The 22,703-nt window shown below is 37.2% G+C and overlaps 1 protein-coding gene across 1 annotated transcript in view; it reads left to right on the top strand.

Moving 5' to 3' along the window:
- Window positions 1-1,361: 1,361 nt before the first annotated feature.
- LOC105541221 (potassium voltage-gated channel subfamily H member 8-like) overlaps window positions 1,362-22,703 on the top strand; it is a gene marked incomplete at its 3' end in the record, with an annotated part of 27,969 nt that continues 6,627 nt past the window's right edge. Inside the window, exons 1-2 of the mRNA XM_011982147.1 lie at window positions 1,362-1,398; window positions 1,661-1,894. Of these exons, the coding sequence (XP_011837537.1) occupies window positions 1,362-1,398; window positions 1,661-1,894 (271 nt within the window). The remainder of the gene's footprint in view (window positions 1,399-1,660; window positions 1,895-22,703) is intronic.

The following is a 22,703-nucleotide window of genomic DNA, read 5'->3' as shown; positions in this document are numbered from 1 at the left end:
TCTTTATCTTTAAAATCCCAGTCTCTAACACTGTTGGTATACCAGTGTCCAACATTTGTTTCATGTATGAATGATTAATTTGATAATAGTATCTAATTCATTCATAGTGACCCTAAAAGTCACCCACCAACACATTTTATGAATGCCTTATCTTAAACCCCATCTCCAATATGCATCCTTTCTTTTCTCCCTGTTGACATTATATTCAAATTAAATCTCAAAACATTTATCCCATGGAAACCTTCTCTGAGTATTGACTGTCTCTCCCCCAGGAGTTATTTCTAAGCACTTAATAATAGTTTACTCTTACTGATTACTTAATAGTTTACTATTTTGATTGTCCTCTAAGTCTTTTGTGTTAATATTATAACCATAAATATGTGAATAGCACTCTTTTTTTTTTTTTCTTTTTGAGATTGAGTTTTGCTCTTGTTGCCCAGGCTGGAGTGCAGTGGCACAATGTTGACTCACTGCAACCTTCACCTTCCGGTTTCAAGCAATTCTCCTGTCTCAGCCTCCCGAGTATGTGGGATTACAGGGGCCCACGACCACGCTCGGCTAATTTTTGTATTTTTAGTAGAGATGGGGTTTCACCATGTTGGCCAGGCTGGTTTTGAACTCCTGACCTCGTGATCCACCTGCCTCGGCCTCCCAAAGTGCTGGAATTACAGGTGTGAGCCACCACGTCTAGCCTGAATAGCACTCTTAACAACAATTTTTTATTAAGTAGTTGTTTGTGCCAGACACTTCACTAAGCACATAATATGCATGATCTCATTAATTCCTACAACTCACCTATGAAGTAAACAACATTATTATTATTGTAGCATACTGGTCATTGCCCTGCCAATGTCACCTTGACTCACTTGGAGATCGTATCCAGACCATTTCCTTATATGCCACTGTTTTCTGGCATCTTTCTGCCAGAGTGATCTCTCGAGAGTGCACTTAGCTCAAGTGGGTAGGTCAGAAGTGCCAACATATTGACATCCCAGGAGTGAACTTTAACCAATTATGTGTGGACATTAGTGGGTAAATACTTCTGCTTTCTCTTCCCTTTGTGTGACAACCTTTAGTTGTACTCCTCACAATTATTTCAGGACCCATATATTTTGCCTACAGCAGTTGAACCCCTTTTTAACTTACTCTTTATTTTCTTTCATCTCTTCTCTATCTCAATTTACTACTTGCTTTCTTCCTGGAATCACCTCCCAAATAAACTAATTATGCTCAAATCTTAGTCTCAGGATTTGCTTTTGGGGAAAGCAGATCTAAGGAAATTGAGGTTTAGAGTTCTTGAGTAACTTTTTCAAGTTCACCTATACATTACATGGCAGATTCAGTATATGAAGCCAGAAGCCATGATCAAAAGCATCATCCCTTACTGCCAACTAGATGGTAGGTGCCACAAAGCAGACCAGTGAACACGTATGTTTCTTCCACAGTGTGTTTCAAAATGCAAGCCTAAGTCAGAACTTAATGCATGCTTCTGCTGGTCAAGTCCATTTTATGTTTTGGAGTGTGTCTTTTCCACTGCTGCACATCAGAACGTGCCTTTTGGCAGTTAGCTAAACACATATGCTGGTAATTTATACAGGAATTGTGTATAAATTCTCATACTTATCTAGTTGCTGAGTATCTTCTCCTTGTTTTTCTATAGATAGCAACTTCATCCTCGCCAATGCCCAGGTGGCTAAGGGTTTCCCTATAGTCTACTGTTCCGATGGCTTCTGCGAGCTTGCTGGATTTGCCCGAACTGAAGTCATGCAGAAGAGTTGTAGCTGCAAGTTCTTATTTGGGGTTGAAACCAATGAGCAACTGATGCTTCAAATAGAAAAGTCACTGGAGGAGAAAACAGAATTCAAAGGAGAAATTATGTTCTACAAGAAAAATGGTGAGTTGGTTTTCTTTGGTGCTCACTGGAGAGTAGTTTGAAAGGCTGTCTTCTTTCAACCTAGTAATTGCTCCACGACTCCATTAAGGCTTAATGGCATTTCATATACATGCAGCCTGTTATAGAAGTTTCACAAATGACTTGCATGATAGCCTTGTTTTTACCATTAGCAGCATAAACTGCCTAGAAATTTTGAATTAGAATTATAACTGTTCAATGTCAATGAATAGTTAACATATATTAACTGAGTTAATATATGTTAAAATAAAGTATGTTACTATTATATTTTGGTAATTCTTAAAATATATGTTCTGTATAATAGGTTATTTGTGTATTAACAACTTTTATCCAGGAGTTTTTCTCAAATTTTATGCCTTAAAGAGCTACATCTCAATTCCAGTCATTAAACACAGAGATCTGCGTGTTCCCTGCAAAAAAGGAAGTCAGTTAAAAAAAATAATCGGCATATACATTTTCTTTTCCAGTTACCTAGCCACAGAGTCTTTCTCACTATTCTCTTAAATTCTAAACACAAAACGGGAGACACATAGCATCTCATGTTAGAGTAAATTTTCCTGGGCTCCAAACTGCCCCTGGGAAATACTAGGTATTTTCTTGTGGCTGCAGTTTTGTGACTCTCTTTTAAATGAAAGAGGATCTAGGGGTGTGTAAGGTGTCCGCAGTCCTTGGGTTCTATGTAGGAATACATATCATTAGCAAATGGACCCGGTACTTCAGGTAAATTAAAGAGAGAGAAATGGGAGAAATGCTAGATCAAAAATTAGAGCAAACTAATATTTTATCAGTATCCAAAATTCTCATTTTTTCTTTAATAGCTTTCCTTTTCCCTTGTAGTAACATAATCCTCTGAGTTTTAGCTAGTGCATGGCTACCAAACTAGAAAAAATATTTCCCAGTCTTATTTGTAATTAGGTTGCGCTTGTGACTAAGTTTTAGGCCAAGATATATGAGAAGGAATATTTGTGCAATCTCTGGGTAAAATATCTGAAAGGGAAATTGTTTGTTCTCTAATTTATCTCCTTTCCCTTCCCCATGGTGTGGACAGAACTGTGCCCTAGAAAGTACATATATTGAAGTCATAACCCCCAAATGATTGTATTTGGAGATAGGGCCTTTAAAAAGATAATTAGTGTTAAATGAGGCCCTAAGGGTGGGGACCTAATCCAATATGACTAGAGTCCTCATGGGAAGCAGAAGAGGCACTGAGGGTGTGCACACACAAAAGAAAGACCACATGAAAATGTAGCAGGAAGGCAGCTGTCTGCAAGCCAAGAAGAGAGGCCTTAGGAGAAACCAAACCTGTCAGCCCTGTGATCTTGGACATCAAGCTTCCAGAGCTGCGATAAAATAAATTTCCATTGTTTAAGCTACCTAGTCCATGTTATTTTCTTATGGCAGCCCAAGCAAACTAATATGCATATGTTAAAAAGTTAGGACAGCTTAAGAAACTTTTGCGCTGAGACAATGGAGTTTTCTAGATATAGGATCATGTCATGTGCAAACAGAGGCAGGTTGATGTCCTTTTTTCCTATTTGAATACCCTGTATTTCTTTCTCTTGCCTGATTGCCCTGGTCAGAACTTCCAATATTATGTTGAATGGGAGTGGTAAGAGAGGGCATCCTTGTCTTTTGCTGGTTTTCAAGAGGAATGTTTCACTGATAGGTGCAGCAAACCACCATGGCACACGTTTACCTATGTAACAAACCTGCACATCGTGCACATGTATCCTGGAACTTAAAATGAAATAAACTTAAATTAAAAGAAGAAAAGGAATTGTATATTTGAAATAGAAACAATAATGGCTAAGATGTTGCTAAAGTTTATTTACTGGCTCTAAAAAAAAAAGATAGTTCCACCTTTTATTCATTATAACAATATTACAATAATGTTTACTCCTTCCCTTCAAAATGAAAAGTTAAGACAAGGCTGGAAAGCCAGTTTCAACCATTTGACAAGGACAATAACATAATGAAATGCAGAGCAACAAGACAGAAGGAACCTGGGTATGTTTGCAGATCCACTTTCCGCTCCAGACAACAAAGTTTCTATCTTGTTTTGTTGCATTTCTATCTTGTTTGAGTCACTTATTTTGGGGTCTTTGTGTAACAATATTTAAATTATACTCTAACTCAGGGTTTCTCAGACTTGCCACTGTTGATATTTTGGGCCAGTAATTCTTGTGGTAGAAGGCTGTCCTGTACAGTGTAGACGCTTAGCACCATCCCTGGCTTCTATATCTTACTCTCATTACTTTGAGGTATTGAGATCAATGTCAAGAAGAGCCTGCATATGGAAATTTCATCCCCTTTTGTAAGTTATTTTTCCTTGGAGGATATTCCCTGATGATGTGAATTTTGGATATACAGTAGTTATGAAGTATTGGAGACTATCTCTTTGGGACAGGATACCTCAATTCGTTGGCATTGGTAACACAGTTCAGACCATCGTGTCCTTCCCAGTGTCAATACATAAGGCCTACATAGCAAATATGATAAAACAAAAGGATTCCAGCTCTATGTAGTTATACCATAATCATTGAAAGGAGGCCTGAGATAAAAGAAAATGGAGGATGTTGCTGAGAATGCAGACTGGCAGGGAGTGATAAAGCTGCCATCCGGTGGAACAAAGCGGAAAGGATTTCCTTTGTCTGAAATATCCGCTGACTGCAGACTTGTCCTTCTAAAGATAGGCGCCTTGTGTAGGTCACTCCAAATCCGTACAAGTATTTTCCTTTTTAAGCCACTTCACAGTATCCAAATCTAAGTGTCAGGACCAAACAATGGAGACTTATAGGCTAGATAGGTAGAAAGTATGGCGTACAGGGTGGGAGCAAGAATTTCTTGAGCCCAGTTTTTTAATAAGATGTCTCTGCAACCTTAGACACACTTGAGTAGAAATCATTAAAGGCACCAATTCCCTTTAAGCTAGTCACCATGGGGAATTGTCTGACATTCTAAGAAAACTAATTGATCCAGTTACTAGACTGAAAATTGCCGTCTACCCTAGGCTAATCATACTGCATTATAACTATTTATATAAATTTCTGCCTGTAAATGCAGTTGTGAGCTTTTGAAGGCACACGTCTACATCCCCAGTGCCTGGAGCCTGGGGTTTCAGCGTTGTTAAGATGGTAGTTTCTTAGCAAATACTTGCTGAAGGGAATTGAAATTGATTATTAGCCTATGGGTACTTTAAAATATGTCTGGATTTCTGGTTTTAAAAAATATGCTTATGACTTAAAGTGTCCTCCTTCCTTTTTTCAAGGATCATTTTCTTTTAATATGCTTTAGAAAGCAGATGCTTATCTTATCCTACCCAGATACATTTTGACATTCTGTGATTGTGCTGCGCTGCCTATTTGTTCCTTAATGCTATGATTGCTCTCCTGACCTTACAGAAAAAGTGATAGGGAAAAGCTATCCAACACAATTTCTCCGTGCTTCAGAGCTATAAAACCACATAGTGGGAGATCATCTCTGGTTTTCCTTGTTTGTTCTTGTTATCCTTCAAGCTGAGAATGGACACGCTGAGATGTCATGTCCTATTTGTTTTCTTCCTCACTCTAGCTTGTTGGCAGAACTTTAATATCAACGAGTTGTGTCTTCTCTAATAGCATGAAAGACCGTCATGATTGGACCTACCAGCCTTAGCTTTTATATGTTCATCTTAACATATCTATCCTCTCTACAGAAAGCTTATTTTTTCCAACCTATTTGCATATTAGTAGGTCCAATATCATCAGTTTCCTGGAAAGAAAAATGTAGAGAACAAAGATTTAAGGTTGTTCTTAGGATAATATTGCCAATTTTGCAAAAAATATTATTGTGGTATATTAGTTTGTTAGGATTACCATTATAAAGTACCACAAACTGAGTGACTTAAACAACAGAAATCTGTTATCTCATAGTTCTGGAAGCTAGTAGCCCATCTAGATGTTAGCTAGGTTGGTTTCTTCTGAGGGATATGAGGAAGAATCTGTCCCATGCCTCTCACTTCGCTGCTGGTGGTTTGCTGGAAACCTTTCGTGATCCTCGGCCTGTAGAGTGTCACCCAGATCTCTGCCTTCACCTTTACATACAGATCTCCCTATGTAATGGTCTGTGTCTACATTTTCCCTTTTAAATGAGGACATCAGTCACATTGGATTTGGTCCTACTCTAGCGACCTCCTTTTAACTTACCTCTGTAAAGACCCTATCATCAAAAAGGTCCCATTTTGAGGTACTGGGGATTAGACTGCAACATATCTTTTGGGGAAGATAAAATTCAACCTAAAACGTCTAGTTACATTTATATTGAATAGATTAGGAATTAAGTCATTTGCCCAAGATTACAAACTAGTAAATAAAAAAACAACCCAAATGCATAAACATTCGTGCTTGACTTCAAGGTCCTTGATCTTAAGCCACTGATTCTCTGTGGAGGTGGAGATGCTGCCATCTCCCGGGGGAAGTCTGCAAATCTCTGCAGGTTTTTGACTCAGTAATTAGGAGAATGCTTTTGTCATTTATTGGGCAAGATTGAGTTGCTAAATATACTGTAATGTGTGGAATGATCTTGCAATTGAAGAATTGTCCAGTTTCTTGCGTAACTGTCTAATGCCCAGTCAGACTTTCCAGGAGGTGAAACACTGGTTTCTAATTACCTGAATCCTGAACTTAACATACAGAGTACTTTTTGAAAGGATTTATTTCCCACTGAATTTTCAAGAATAAAACCGTAGTGTAAGTGAGTGAAGACTGAACTTTATCACGTTCAGAATTTCACCATGTAAGAAAATCTTATTAGTGGCTCACAACACTTGTTGGTCTGATGGAGCACATATTCAGGTATTCTGCACTCAGAGGCATAGCATTTGCAGTGATTCTACATACTGGTCCAATTATGCAACTGTTTTATTATATCTTCTGCTCTAGTTGGTCATACCTGAGCATTTCTTGTTGAGATATATTTTATCAGAGTAAATGACTTCATTTTTATTTTCTGTTTCTCTCTCTCTCTCTCTCTCTCTGTGTGTGTGTGTGTGTGTGTGTGTGTATATATCTGAAAATAATGTGTGTAGGTAGGCAAGTTTTATAATGATGATTTTTATTTCTAGATAGTAAAAAGGGAAATACAGCTATTTAAAAGAGAATCTTGGGTTTTGATAAGGTTGTGGATAACTCTTTACTCACAAACGCTTTCATTCTCACGTCACCATCAAGGTTTGCCATTTCTGTGTGTATACCTCCTGAGCTATTGCTTATTTGATGTTTGTCTTTATTCTGATTCACTGTTTTATTTTACTTAAATAAATTGTAAGCAAAAGAAAACTAAGCCACTACCCTGAATGCAAAACCAGGATCACTAATTTCAAATAGAAGGCAAACATAAATAAATATTAAATGAAAACATTGGTCTTAAGTTTTTTAAAATCAGAAAAGTAAAAAGTATACTGGAAATCCAAGTAATAATAGACCTAATCAATTTTATTATGCCAACCAGCATGTACGTTATTTTATTTAATTTTCCCAGTAACCCTTCAAATAAATATGGGTTATTTCCCATTTACAGATGAGGAAACTATGATGTAGAAAATGACTTAAACACAGGTCTAAATGTTATGTCATGAACAGGTCCCAATTTGTTGCCCCAGTCATTGTTCCTTATTTTATTTACAGATTGATTTATTTACAAATTGATGCGCTTCAATTTATTTATTTTTACATTTTAAAATTTAATTATCTGAGGACATAGTAAAATGCCCCAAAAAGCCCATTCTTTTTAACATGTTAGGTTTTCAATTGTTTGCGATATGGATATATGGATACATATACATATATATAGTACATATATATATGCCTATATGTATATGTGTTTACACATGCACACGCAAACACACACACACTTGTTAAAACAAAACCAATTCTTTTATAATTAACTGCCTTTTTTTAAAGGGAGAATATTTCCAAAGAGGGAATCTCTGTTTACAAGCAAATTTCAAGCTGAACTAAGCTGTTGAATAAACAAAAACTGGTGTATGGAAATAGGGAGGGCTGAAGAGGCTTCTTTAGCATTGGGATGGGTAGAGGAAAAGAAGGAGGAATCGCGACAGATAGTAAGAGGAGAAAAGGGGAGCGAGCAAGGGAAATAAATGGGGAAACATCTGGTGATCTGGTGGTATTTTATCCACCAACATGTCTAAAGATAAGTTTTATATGCTAGCTGCATATTTTAGCTTCAAATACACATTTTAACTAATATGTACATATTCAAATGTAAGATATTTATGTTTTCCACTTAAAATAATCTTGTGTACCACCAGAAGTATTAATACTGCTCTTTGGGCAAAACGCTGTGTTCACACAAGTGTACACATAAGCTGTCTGAATCGGGTATATTCATAGTCAGTCTTACGATTTCAGATCGTGATAAAAGTGAAAAGGAAGCAAATTTCTTCATGATCTCCCTCTTTTACAATGAGCTATTCATGACAGACAGTTACAGTAAGAAACATTACTTACTTAAAAAAATTATTGTGTATATTTTATATAGATATATATGACACTATAGGATATGTGTATATATAGTAAAATGGTTACTGGGTGGAACAGATTAACATATCCATTATCTCACATAGTTATCCACTTCCACCCCTGTGGCAAGAGCAGCTATAATCTACTCATTTATCAAAAATCCCAAGTACAACACACTATTATTAACTATAGTCGTCTTGTTGTACATTAGATCTTTCAACTTGTTCATACTGCATATTTGCTGTTTTCTATGGTTTGAACTGCATCCCCCCAAATTCTTCTCCCCACCCCAATGGTAACCACTGTTTTATTCTTTGTCTTTATGTGTTTGATCTGTTTTTCACCTTATGATTCCATATATAAGTGAGATAATACAAGTTTTCTTTCTGTGTCTGGCTTATTTCTCTTAGTATCATATTCTCCAAGTCACATCTGTGTTGTGACAAATGGCAGGATGTCCTCCTTTTTTAAGGCTGAATAATATTCATGTGTGTGTGTGTGTGTGTGTGTGTGTGTATGCATATATTTCTGGGTCATATGGCAATTCTATTTTTAATTTATTTAGGAACCCCCATACTGTTTTTCATAATGGCTTCACCAGTCTACATTCCTGCCAACAGTTTGCAAGGGTTCCCTTTTCTCTATACCCCTGCCAACACTTGTTATCCTGTCTTTTTGATAGTAACCGTCCTAATGGTGTGAGATGATATTGCATAGTGTTTTTAATTTGCATTTCCCTGATGATTAGTGATGTGGAACACCATTTTATATATCTATTGGTCATTTTTATGTCACCTTTGGAGAAGTATTTATTCAAGTCCTTTGCTTATTTTTCATTTGTGTATATGTTTTCTTGACATTGAGTTGTACATGTTCTTTATCAATCTTGGATATTGACCTCTTATCCAATGTATGGTTTGCAATTCTTTTTTTCTCAATTTGTAGGTTACCTTTTCATTTTGTTGACTGTTTCCCTTGCTATGCAGAAGGTTTTTAGTTTGACATAGTCCTGTTTATTTAATTTTTGCTTTTGTAGACTGAACTTTTGGTGTGAGATTCAAGAAATCATTGCCAAGACCAATGTCCTGGAGAGGAGCTTTTTCTCCTCCATGTTTTCTTCTAAGTGTTTTATGGTTTCAGGTCTTATATTTAGTTTTTTTATTGATTTTGAGTTGAATTTTGTGCATAGTATATGATATGGATCCAATTTTATTATTTGGAATGTGGAAGTCCAGTTTTTTTTTTTCCCCAGTACCATTTATTGAAGAGCTTTCCTTATTCTGTTGTGTCTTTTTGACGTCCTTGTCAAAATTAGGTTCACTGTATATGTTTGGATTTATATCTGGACTTTTATTCTGTCTCCCTGTTCTTTGTCTGTTTTTAATGCCTGCACTATTACTTTTTTATTACTATAGCTTTATAATATAATTTTAAATCAGGAAGTCAGATGCTTGCAACCTTTTTTTTTTCTTTAATCAGAATTATTTTGACTATTTTGGGTCTTTGGTGGTTCCATATGAATTTTAGGATTATTTTCTGTCTGTGAATTGTTATTGAGATTTTAATAGGAATTGCATTGAATCTATATATTGTGTTGGGTAGTGTGGACATTTAACAATATTAATTCTTCCAATCCATGAGCATGGACTATCTTTCCATTATTTGTCTCCTCTTCAGTGTCTTTCATCAGTGTTGTATAGCTTTCAGTGTAGATATCTTTCTCATCCATTATTTCACTTCTAACACTAAGAAGATATTCTTAATGAGTTCTTTTACACTTAGTTATTCAATATGACTCTGGAAGATTTTTAGAATATTTGATTATGTCATCTAGTTATTTCAGAGTTGGAACTCAAAATAGTAAAAGAGACAATGATTTGGGTTGTAAAATTTCAGAGTATTGCCAAAATAACAATTTTAAATTTGAGGCACATGTGACTTCCCCACTTGGCTGTTAAGTAGTGGGTTCATAGCATAGAATATGGAATGTTTTCAGGTAACTACAAATTTCAGAGCAAAAGATGTCATGCCCACCCATTTAATAAATGAACAACAGCAAGAATGTACTTTTAAATAGAATGTGTTGTATCCAAATGAATGTTTTTGTGAATACCAGAGTTCCCAGCACGGACAACACTTGTAGTTGCTTTAGAATTTCACCACGTCTAAAGAACCAAGAATTAATTTTATCAAGAGCTAGAGAAACCAGGCTTGAGATCACACAAAATAAAAAGATAGTTTATTCTAAGATTGAGTGAGACCTGGGGAGAAAGGAAAGATCATTCTGAGCAAAACAAAATTATCTTCTCACCTAGCCCTCCCATTGATTCAAACCAGAGTCTAAGACGAGAGAAAGGCAATACAACAGCACAAGTGCAATATTTTTTTATAAAGTTCTCCTCAGGCTGTTGAGAATCTTAAAGTCATTAGCACCGTGGGCATTAGGCTTATATATATGGTAGCCTTGGCAGCAACTGAATGCATCCAAGTGAGCCTGGAGGACAGTATAAAACTTAGATTCTTACTTCTTTGGAAGCCAAAAGGACTGGATTATAAGGACATTTCCTCTGAGTGTTAGAAGTATTTGTGAAGAGCCCCAAGGAGACTTGGTTTCCTGAATGTGAGACCTTGTAATATTTTTCCTGTGTAATATATATGACCATATTTTTACTCACTGGGTTGTAGAGTCCAGGAAACTCAAAATAGTTTGTCTAGTGTTCCAGTTATGACAGACTACATTAGGACCTAGCAACTTAACAATAACTATATCCTACAATTTTGTGGGTCAGGAATTTAAGTTGGCCATTGGTGGCTAATTCTCCTTCCATGTGGAGTTAGCAGAGGTTGGAATTTGGTGGTGTTCAGTGGGGAAATGCATCTGTTTGGAAGGTATAAGATGGCTTCATTCATGTATGGCATCTTGAAAGGCTGAGATCAGTTGAGACCATGAACCACAGTGCCTACCCGTGTCCTCTTCCGCATGGTGGGTTGGGTAGTCACTAGTCTGGTAGTCTAGTGTTTCATGAACCAGGCAGAAGCTGCAAGAATTTTCGTGATCTCATCTAAGAAGTTACATAGCATAACTTCTGCCATACCATACTGAGTGGAGCAGACACAAGTCCACTCAGATTCACGGAAAGGAGACCAAAATTCTACCTCTTGATAAGAAGAGTGTCAAAGAATGTGCAGTTGTGTTGTACAACTTCAATATCTAGTTTCTTAGAAACACATTTGGGGATGAGTGTGTGTGTAGCAACAGGCAAAAGAGCATTTGGTTCTGACGCTTGTAAAATTTGCAGTTTTCGTAAAGTCTATGGGGCCACCAAACAGTTACCATGCTTCCTTCAACTAAGTGTATTTGAAAACATTGGGTCATATTATTGTGACTATTCTCAGTTGCTTTCTCCAGCTTGATTCATCTGAAGCCTTACTGAGACTTTGCATGCCCTCAAATAGAAAGCATGCATTGTTCTTTATGTTTTGGCAAAAGATTTTTTAAAGATTCTCCAATATATTTTTTCAGTCTTGATAGGAGATTAATATTTTATATTTGCCTCTTAGGCCTTTTGCATTCAGGAGGTGAATCTCACAAATGCATTTATGGAAGACAACTTCAAAGTCATGGTAGCAGGAAGGCAAAGGGTTCAGAAAGTATGTGCACTGAAGGTAGCACATGCAGCCTGTATGGAGAGTCTGCCTTGCAGTTTATCTTTCTGTTTGCACATCAGCTTTGTATTTGTAAATGTAGGCTGTCTTTCTTTTCTTCTTTTCATTTATCTGAGAGAGCTGCTCAGGCTCCTGTTCTTTTTCTATGGTCATGACTAAAGTTGCATTGTTTAATCAATGAGCAGAGGTTTTAAGTAAGTCCAGTTTTTGAAGTGCTCTTCACTGACCCACACTCTGCAGCCAGAATGATGAGAAGAAAGTGAGACAAACGTAGAGATCAGGTTGCAGTGCATTCATCAGAAACTGCTTAGCTTAGCTTGTTCTGCTTAGATTTAGCGTTCAGCGATACTGCCTAACTAGATTCCTCCATACTTTCACTTCTTCAAAGTCAGCCTCAGCACCTTCCTGACTTAGCACAGACAACTTCATAAAATAGAAACAGCTAACATTTACTGAGCGTTCACTGTGGGCCAAGTTCTGTGCTCTGCTGTTTGCCTGTGTTGTTGCTTCAATTTAATCCTCTCCTCAACCCTTTGAGGTATATCCTATTACTATCGTATTGCACAGTTAAAGATATTGATTCACAGAGAAGTTAAGTGGGAGGGCTGGAATCCAAGTCCTGACAATTCTGACTCCTGACCCCTTGTACTCTGAAATACTAAGTTATGCTCATGCACCTGGCAAACCTAAGCTTTCTACCTAGGAAGCCCTTAGTCTATGGCGGTGGATGGTAGGCATGCCAGGCACTATACATACCCCTTGGGGTGAGTGACTGACAAACTATCAAGGAAGGACTAGCTCAATAATAGCTAGAATCAGAAAGTTTTAGAGTAGAATCTCGGCTCTCTACCATTCAGTAAGTATGTATTCTAGTTCAGTGACTTTGCTTGTTTGAGCCTCAGCTTGATCTTCTCTAAAATAGAGATCCAGTATCATCCTCATAGATGTCTTATGAATGGCCAAATGAGATAACCACCTTTCATCATACATTATCAGGAACAGCCACATAATGTGCAGGGGCCATTGCAAAATGAAAGTGCAGATGCCTTTGTTAAAAACTTGCTAAAAATTTCAGGACAGCACCAGCAGAGCGTTAAATGAAAGCATGGGGCCCTTCTAAGCGTGGGGTCTATGTGACTGCACAGACCGCATGCCCATGAGGGTGGCCTTCTACATCATAGCCATTTAATGAATATTCTTTCGACCCCTGACATTCTTCCCACCAGAAGAACCTGCCTACTCCAATTTCCCAGAGTGCTAGATCCTCAGAACCTCACATTAAGGAGCCTGGAATCTAATGCTTGGCCCTTGGCTAACTCTGAACCCTGACCTGTGGGCTGGTTTCTAGTTTTCCCTTACCTTATCAGAAAGCCATGAATATCTATCCATCTTCAATGAGATCTCACAAAAGTTCTGTGAGGTCTTAGCCAAGAGGATCTATGTCTCTTGAGTTGAACAGAAATTAGAAAATCAACACAAAAAGTTACATCATTTACACATGCTTAAACTATACTAGCAGCATGAATAATTATATATCGACTGGCTACAATTATATTAAAATAGTGCTTTATTTTTCAGTGATGAGCCTTTACTCTACGTCATCCATCAAATTTACACAATCACTGGCACCAGAAATTCATCCTTCCTGACACTGTCTTAGGTCAGACCCTCACAATTTTGGTACAGAGCTATAATAACTCCTCTCAATCTGTAGACCAACCTCCAGTTCTGCACCCTCAAGTCTTTTCTCCTCACTGTCTCCAAAGTTGTCTTCCTAAAGTGTGTCCTGCAATCCCCAAGTGTGCCTCTCCACAAAACACATGCTACTGTCTTATGACAGAGCCTTCAGGGGTTCCTCATGGCCTTTCAGGATAAATAAAAACTCTTCACTCTGGCATATAAAGCCACTTATGAACTAGTGCCAGCCTATAATATCTTTAAACTCATCCTTCCCTTTTTCTATCCCTGTTCCCTTCATTTCTCATCATTCCCATGTCAGCATATCCCAGACTTCAGCCTAATTATTTTATAGTATTGTTTTTTAAAGATCTTCCATATCCTAACTTGCCTTGTGCCTTTGTACTCGGTGTTCCCCCTGCCAGGAATGCTACTCCCCACTCCCAAATTCCATCCTCACATTAAGCTAATAAAACTATGAGATTCAATTCAAGCCTATTTTATCTGTGAGGCTTTCAACTATGACCTTCTGTTTCACACGATGTTTCCATGCATCACAGTAGGCACCACCTTGTGTTATCACTTTCTCTTTATACATCTCTGTTTCATTACGCATGTTTGAGGGTGACATTGGTACCATATTAATCTTGTTATCTACAGTGCCTAGAATAGTTCCTGATATATAGTAAATGCTATTTGCTGAATGGGCGAATGAATAAATAGTTTTCCTTGCTGTTTCAATTGAAGCCCTATACTGCTTCCATGTTAGAATAACCTTGAGATGTTGTATACATCTCTCTATATTCTCACATAAACTCATTTTGCTTTTCTGTTTCAACTTTATGGTTACCTTTCCTCCCAAGAAAGACCTCTGACCTCACCCTTCACTTTTCTTTCTGTTTCTAGACATTAATTCCTTTGCTGGAATATTTTCTTTTTCTCTACTTAGAAAACATATTTCAATTCTCTATCTTACACAGAGAGAGGGATTGGTGTTCTGGAAGTTTCTACTGGGTTGATAAATTAACATCTGTTTGTATGGGAAGTGACCGGGTTGTTCTAAGGTATTTTAATTCCGGCATGAGGACGGCGGTCTGAAGGGTTATTCATTGACATCTCTCTGCTCTGCCTCAGTCCTGGCTGTCACAGCTGCCTCTGGGAGGTTGGGCCAATAAAGTCAGAGAGGAGGTAAATAGAAAAGGCAGCTGAGAGAAGTGAGTGTGTCCCCTGAGCATGCTGGCAAGAAAAGGCCGGGGAAAAGCACCTGAGAAGACGGCCGCTAGAATGCAGCTGATGCCAGCAACTTGCACACAACTCAGAAATCCCCGTGCCTGATGATGGAGACAATGGGACCTCTCTGAATGTGAAAAGAATAAGTATTTTACTCTGCTTAGAAACTTTGGCGTGTAAATATCTCTGAAGGCTGAAAGAGCACTCTAAGAAGCAGTCCAATGTTGGCCTTCAGCAACTTTGCAGGATGTTCAAAGGAATTCACATTTTCAGATGCATATTTGAGAAGAAAAATGTAGTAAATCATAGAAAGCATTTTTTACCATTTCTAGCCGGTTAGATTGGAAAAAATTATGACCTTTGTGTATGAAGACTTGAGTTTGAGTCCTTGCACAGTCACCAAGGTGCTGTAGGTGATCTTAGCCAAGCTGTTTAACCCTACAATATCTAATCTTGCCTGTAAGAGGCAAGCAGAAATATTTAGCTCTTAAAAGCATTTAAGAGGATTGGATAAAGAAAGTAAACTATAGAAAATATAAAGAAACACATAAATGCTTGTTGTATTGACTCTCAGAGTCTACATTCATATCTACCAGACCAAAAGGCTTCTGTCCCTTATGAACTATGTAATGTTGAGCAATTAACTTCAGCTTCCAAAGCCTCAGTTTTCTCTTCTGTAATATGGCAATAACAGTAATATCATCTGTTTCATAGGCTTAAGTGAAGTGTAAAGTGCCTTGCACAGTGTCTAACACATAATATGTGCTCAGTAAATTTTAATTGTCACTCTTGTAACCAATAGCATTACCGTTGCAAAGTTTGAATTCATCTTACAATAATTTTGTTCAGTATCTGAACACAGAGTTTAGAGTACCTGTTATGTTTGGGTCAGGCCCTCTGTTTTGCACATAAGAGAGTACAAGAAAAGGGAAAATATAAACCTTGCCCTCCTGTACCTTGTGGTCTATTAACAGAGAAGGACTAATCAAATAATCACACAAACATATTCGGTAGTTTGAAGGCAAGTTGCAGGCTGCTATGGTAGACAATAACAGGGGGATCTGACCAAATACGAAGTTCAAGGAAACCTTCAGCAAGGAAATGATATTTGAGTCGACTTTTGAAGGATGAGTAGAAATTGACTACATGGAGGAAAGAATGAAAGCATTCTAGTCAAAGAGAGCCACGTATGCAAAGTTCTTGGGAGAGACTGTCTTATTTGAGACGTGGAGAGAGGGCCAGTTTAGCTGGAGGGCAGATAGCTGTGTATCATATAGAAGAAGGTAGGTAAACATAGTTAGATCACTTGGGATTTTGTCGACTATGCTCAGGCTATTGAGAGTCAACTTAGTACAGTCAAAGTTTTTTAAGCAGGAAAGTCACATGATGAAAATATCATTTGACAAAGAAAATTTTTGCTCCATATGAGTAATCCACATAAGAGATGATGGTCATTAAGGCAGGTCCTACTCGAAGTGTGATCTGAAGACCAGCAGCATCAGCTTACCCTGGAATTTATTGAGTGCCGCCCAGACCTACAAATCAAATCTGGGGATGGGGCCCAGCACTCAAGTGTTTTCCCAAGCACTCCAGGTGATTCTGATGCTCACTTAAGGTTAGGAAGCTCTGGCTTGGTCTAGGTTGTAGCCAGTGAAGACTGAAGAGTGAACGCATTTAAAGCCAATTTCAGAGGTTTAGCTACTAGAATTAACAAGATTTGGCAACATCTTTACTTTGGGGAATGAGAAAGAAGGAAGCATCAAGAATGACTCTAAATTGTGCATCTAAAGAAACTATCTAATCTGACTTTTTAATGCTTTGTTGTGTATAGCTATATCTGTTTTGAGATTAGAGAAGATAAAGGACTAGGGTGTGGATTTTGATTTACATGTGTTTGTTTAAGCATGTACTAATTCACAGAGCACTGTTGATAAGATCTAAGAAGCATCATTATAAAAAATGACTTTAGGTGAAAAAAATAACTTATAACTTGGACCATCTTAACCAATTGGCAATATAAGCAAGTTATCACTGGAGAGCTGATATCCTCTATGATAAGGAGAGCTATTTTTCTTGAAGTCTTTACTTTCCCAAGATTTCGTAATTTTGAGTCCCCTAGATTATCTTTTGAAACATCATGTTCCACTATTTAAAAAAAATTACCTTTTCAGAACTACACTAGGAGTGAAACAGTAAAATAAATCTTGTTAAAAATGCTACTAAGATAATATACTATTAAAAGGAGAAACATTAAACTCAGAATGTGTTTTGAGGTTAAAAAAAAATCGCTGACCGCCTAAGATTGTTACACTCTGTATAATGTCTACAGTGATTTTTTTAAAGTACCTATTCTTTTTCACACATGCAAGAGATAGCCAGAGTGGACATTTCTCACGTTTTTAACATTCTAGTTGCTTTGATCTGACTCTGTATAGACTCAGACCAATATCTCCATTTCACTTCTTTAGACTCCTGATTTACATATCTTTTGCTTTGTAATGCAGCTCAGAAAGCTCCTACTCAGTGCCATAATTCCCAAAGCAGCTTCCGCTCATGAATTTTGAAGTAAAAGCCTTATCAGAGATCCCTCTAGGCCATTGATGGCCAACGCTATTTTTCAAGTGAAGGATAGTTACTTATATGCTCAATATCAAAATGGAAAGCAAATGACTAGCCTTTATGTAGGAAAACAGTGTTGTCTGATTGGACGATCTTTTACAAGACACCACTATGACATAGTCTAGGCTCCTTCTCAAGCAAAACTGTCTCTATGATTTTTACACTAACAAATAGTGCTTCTTTAATACTTTGGTAGTATACAGTCTTCTTAAATCTCTAAAGAATCAAGAATTAACTCCCAGCATACAGTAATCTTTAGGCTTCTACATCAAATATTGGCAAATTATGACCTGTATCTGGCAGGATGCCTGCTTTTCTAAATGAAGTTCTACTGGTAAACAGCCATGCTCATTTTTTAATGTATTGTCTGTTACTCCAAAAGCAAAGTTGAGTAGTTGAGACAGAGACCATATGCGCTGTAAAACCAAAAATATTTACTCTCTAGTCCTTTATAGAACAAGTTTGCTGACCTTTGAAGATGAATAACCAAATCTGTTAAGTTGCATACCCAATTGGAACCCTCACAGTTTAGAAGGATTCTGAATTTTCATTTCTTAATGGCACATATGGTCTCAAAATGTATTTTTTTTTTTCTGTTGTAGAAAAGTGCCTATAATCCTATGGGAAAATGTTTTGCACAAATTTATTTTTCACGAAACGATTTCTGTGTTAGAGCAGATGTCTGGTGAGTAATGCAAGGATAAGCTTATTGGTGCTGATACCTCACCTGAGTAGTCTGAGTACAGTGACGCCTACCTGGGCACCGGGTTTTGGCCTCAAGTTCTAGTGAGGTGTCCACTTTATTTTGGGAGAGAAGCAGTAAGTTGAGGAAGATGTCTGTTTTGCTTCATATGTCTGCCAAGTTGTGACTCAGGGCAATCTGGCACAGTGTTCACAAGTCTTCGTTAAGAGTTGAGTTTGCACAATGGAAGAAACGTTCAGTATGTTTGTTGTCTGCATATTCTTGGAAAGTGCTAAATTGCCACCTAAAACTGTAATCATATATTTATACACTGGAGAATTGTCATGAGATCCTTAACCATTTCTTTTTCTTCTTTTCCTGTTTCCAAATTCTCATCTCAATGTTTCTGCTTTCTTACATAGGATATATTTTTCATTCATTTCACTGTATTTGTCTAACCTTTTAAACACAAATTCTAATTCTGAAACTAATTTCTTAAAAAGGACTTGATCAAAGTTGAATTTGTTACATGTCCTAGCTTATGCTATCTATAAAATAATAGCAATATATAGAAGTATAATTTTTCCTTTTTAATATATCAAAAATAGATAATTCACTCCTGTGATAATGATTCCTTTGGTAATTTCTTTTAACATATGTTGAAATGCACTGTGTTTTCACAAGAAAGCTTGTGAAACTGGGAGTCACATGATTTGAGGTCTAGTCCCAACTCTTACAACAATTAACATCTTTGACTTCAGTTTACTGAGACACTCTGAACTCATGATTTTCACTTTACAATAAACAGTTCCATCTCATCATCTTTAAGATCTTTTTTAACTCAAGCAATCTGAAATGCCTTTGTTGGTTTCCCCTTAGCATTATATTAGATGTTCAAAGAAACACTGAATTCTCCATTTTTAAACTGTATGTGTGATATGTGTTTCCTTCATTTAACAATGAAATGTTTCATACATACACAAAAGAGAAATTATTGCAACAAATATCCACTTTACACTGCCACCTAACTTTAAGATATATTAAAACTAAGCCATAATTATCCATGATTGTTTTTATGGTTAAATAAATAAAGCATTACATATACAAGTAAAGCCCTTACTTCATATAACTATTTAAAATGCATATAATACTTCAAAGCTCTTAACCCCAACCTCCTCAGAGCTCTAAACCATGAGAGTTAGCCATATATCCAGTATGCAGATGTGGTATAAACAGGTGTAAAATTATACCTGAGAATATTCAGCAAGTAAATGGCAAAGTAACTGACTGTTATTTCCAGTCTTAGAAGATGAATCCAGGGACTTGACCACGTGCAACGCCATCTAAATCCTGCATGTTCCTGTTACATCTTGACTCTTCTTTTCTAAAGATACAATTTTGTATTTAGTGTTCTTTAGAAGTAACACAAATTGGTTCTGATCATATTAAGCAAAAATAATAATTTAATGAAAAATATATGCCATAACTTATCGAATCAAAGAAGTTAATGAGAATCTGAGCCTTGAAAAAGACAAAAAGCAGTAGTTCTGTAAGGTCTAGGTAGCAAAAATAATTGGAAAGCTTTTTCCAGGCTTCATTATTGAATGAACATAATTTCTTTCATTTTTGATTTCGGATTCATCAAATCAAGATTAAAATTACCAGAAGAGAAAGACTGATTGCTTCATTTTGGATGATTTGCCCATTCCTCCAGTGAGGGTTTGCAGAGCACCAGATGGTTCTACCAAGGCTGCAAGCAGAAAGGAGGTTTGGCTCCCAGTAAAATTTCGAGGTGCAATGACAAGAGGAAGGGGGCACAAATGATATTCTGCCAAAAATATGAGAGGTAAACTGTATTAATTGTGTCAACTCAGAATGTGCCTCAGGTGTCTCTGATTACAGGACAGTAATTGGCTGATGGCCCCAGCTGCGGTGCTCTGAAACACATCACCAGATCAGCCAAAGTTTTCATGGACTGCTTCCAGCCAATGACTGAATGAGGCAGGGTTGCTAAGACAGGTCTGTTCCTGGGAAATGAGGAACTCCTTAGAACTGTGCTGCAATCTAGACACTTCCTTTCATCCAGTTTTTCTTCCTTCTTCTCTCCTTCACTTGACATCAAAACCACATCATGGTCTTCTCATAGTTTGCTTCTAAGAAGACCTGGAATAACACACAAATAGTTCATTAATATTCAAAAGTAACATTAGGTAGCATTTTCATGAATAATTCTTTAAGAATGTCATGCTACAATCCTACAGCCTGATCTCCCACACTTTCCTACATTTCTCCTTTTACCCTGCTCTCCTTTTTCTTTTTTCCTATAGCATTTAAGACCTTCTACTAAACTGTACAATCTGCTTATATATTGCATGTATAATTTATTGTTTTTCACTCCAATTAGAATATAAGTCCTTTCAGGGATAAGACAGAGATCTATTCTGTTTTGTTCACTGATATATCCAAACAGTTAACAACAGTGCCTGCCATTGCAGGCACTCAATAAATATCCACTGAATGAATGAATAACTTTATTTCCAATTGCTTGCAGTGTAATTTCCAAATGTTTTCTTTTGGATCCTAAACTAGATAATCCCAGAGTCCCAGATCCTCATAATACTGCTGAGTTCATACAGACATTATGTGTATTGGCACCAACAATTATTTTCATTGCTCTGCAAAGGCCATAGATTCCTCTGACTAAAGCCTTGTGCAATTAGAGAGGGTTAACTTAATCCTCAAATTCTCATTTCAAGCAAGTTCTTTCTCACTGAACAATTGCAAGTTTGAAGAAATCTTAAACTGCTTTTCTTAAAGAAAAGTATCGAGAGAGTGGGTTTGGGTTTCAGTGCCTTGTTCTCACAAAGAAGTGGCTTAGAAGTAGCAATCATGAAACCAAACCCGTCAGATGAGACATTTTTCTGCTCACTACCAATTGTCCATCACATGTGGCCTTCTTTTCTCCAAAGGATCATTGAAAAGATAGAGCCATGACTCAGACGTTAATTGGGGCTCAGTTCTCTTTACTATTTCCAGTCTTAGCAGGTGAATCCAGGGGATGTTGCTCTGCATCCTACACAGAGGTGCCATGGTATACAGATCACCATTTCTGAAACTTCCCAAGAGAGCAAGAAGCCAAAACATACTGGAAGGCAGAAGTATGCAGAAGCTTTGTGAATGAGGTCAGAATATGGTGCTTTGTGTGTTAGCAACTTAGGTAACTACACTTAGATACTGTAATCACAAAGCTTGTATAAGTACGTTTTCTCTGTCTCAACCTGGGACTGGCAGCAGCACCAGTGGTGTTTTTCTGATCCCAGTCTCATTGGATACTCAAGCAAATTTAAAAATTAACACTGCATATACCTTAATGAAGGATGTTTTTCAGTCTTAAACTAAAATAGCTGAATCTTGTTTTAAATAGTGGTTCTACTCTTATTCTTGGTTTGTGAGTGAAATTCTTTTTATTATAAAGAGACTTTACTGCACTTTTTTCACTTAAAATAGGATATATTTTAGAGCATATGTGTAATCATGTCCTATAGTATGTGTAGAACGGAGAATTAAATTGACTCCAAACTCAATGTTTAAAACATTGTCCATAGAAGAGGATCATTCCCAGAATATTACATTAATAGTAAGGCAAAATTAGAAAATCAAACTCAGACTTGTGTTTAAATTCCAGTTCTTCACAGGACTATTTTGTGACCTAAAGAAAATGCTAAACATCTCAGTCTCCATAATTGTAAAATATAGCTCAGGGCAGTAAAATGTTGATCAGGTTGATCAGAGGGAAATTTAGATATAATACATGCAAGACGTGTTGCACAATGTTAGCACATAATACACTCTTCACAGAATACAGCAACCACCAGGTCCTTGCTGTGTGTGTTGTTTTCAGGGCCTCTTTATCTCCATTTCTCATTGGACTGTACTCAGTTTTTCCATTTCCTACTATAAAACTATTGCTGCTGAATCTGTGTTTAACTGTACATGGAAACTCCTTTCAATTGTAGATAAGAATTATCTGTGTTTATCATGAGAACCAATTTGGTTTTCTTAAAGCAAGTATTAGTTCTACTGGTCAATAACCCCAGTTAATTTGTTGAGCAAGGATGTTGGACATATTGACTAAATCATGTCTTGGGGATATTTTTGTACCTGGAGTTTCCAGGCTCCTCTTGCTCCTAATTATTAGAGATTTCTGAGCGGTGGCTATACATACACCTGGGAAATGAATAAAGTACTTTTGTTTAAGGAGAAAGGTAACTTGGATCAAAATGAAAAGAGGATTAAAGCTTGGCGCGTGGCCGGGCGCGGTGGCTCAAGCCTGTAATCCCAGCACTTTGGGAGGCCGAGACGGGCGGATCACGAGGTCAGGAGATCGAGACCATCCTGG

This window comes from Mandrillus leucophaeus, unplaced genomic scaffold (genome assembly GCF_000951045.1).
Source record: "Mandrillus leucophaeus isolate KB7577 unplaced genomic scaffold, Mleu.le_1.0 Scaffold2352, whole genome shotgun sequence".
NCBI classification, from domain to species: domain Eukaryota; kingdom Metazoa; phylum Chordata; class Mammalia; order Primates; family Cercopithecidae; genus Mandrillus; species Mandrillus leucophaeus.
The sequence above is the reverse complement of the archived record's forward strand: the minus strand, read 5'-3'. Positions and strand labels throughout refer to the sequence as shown.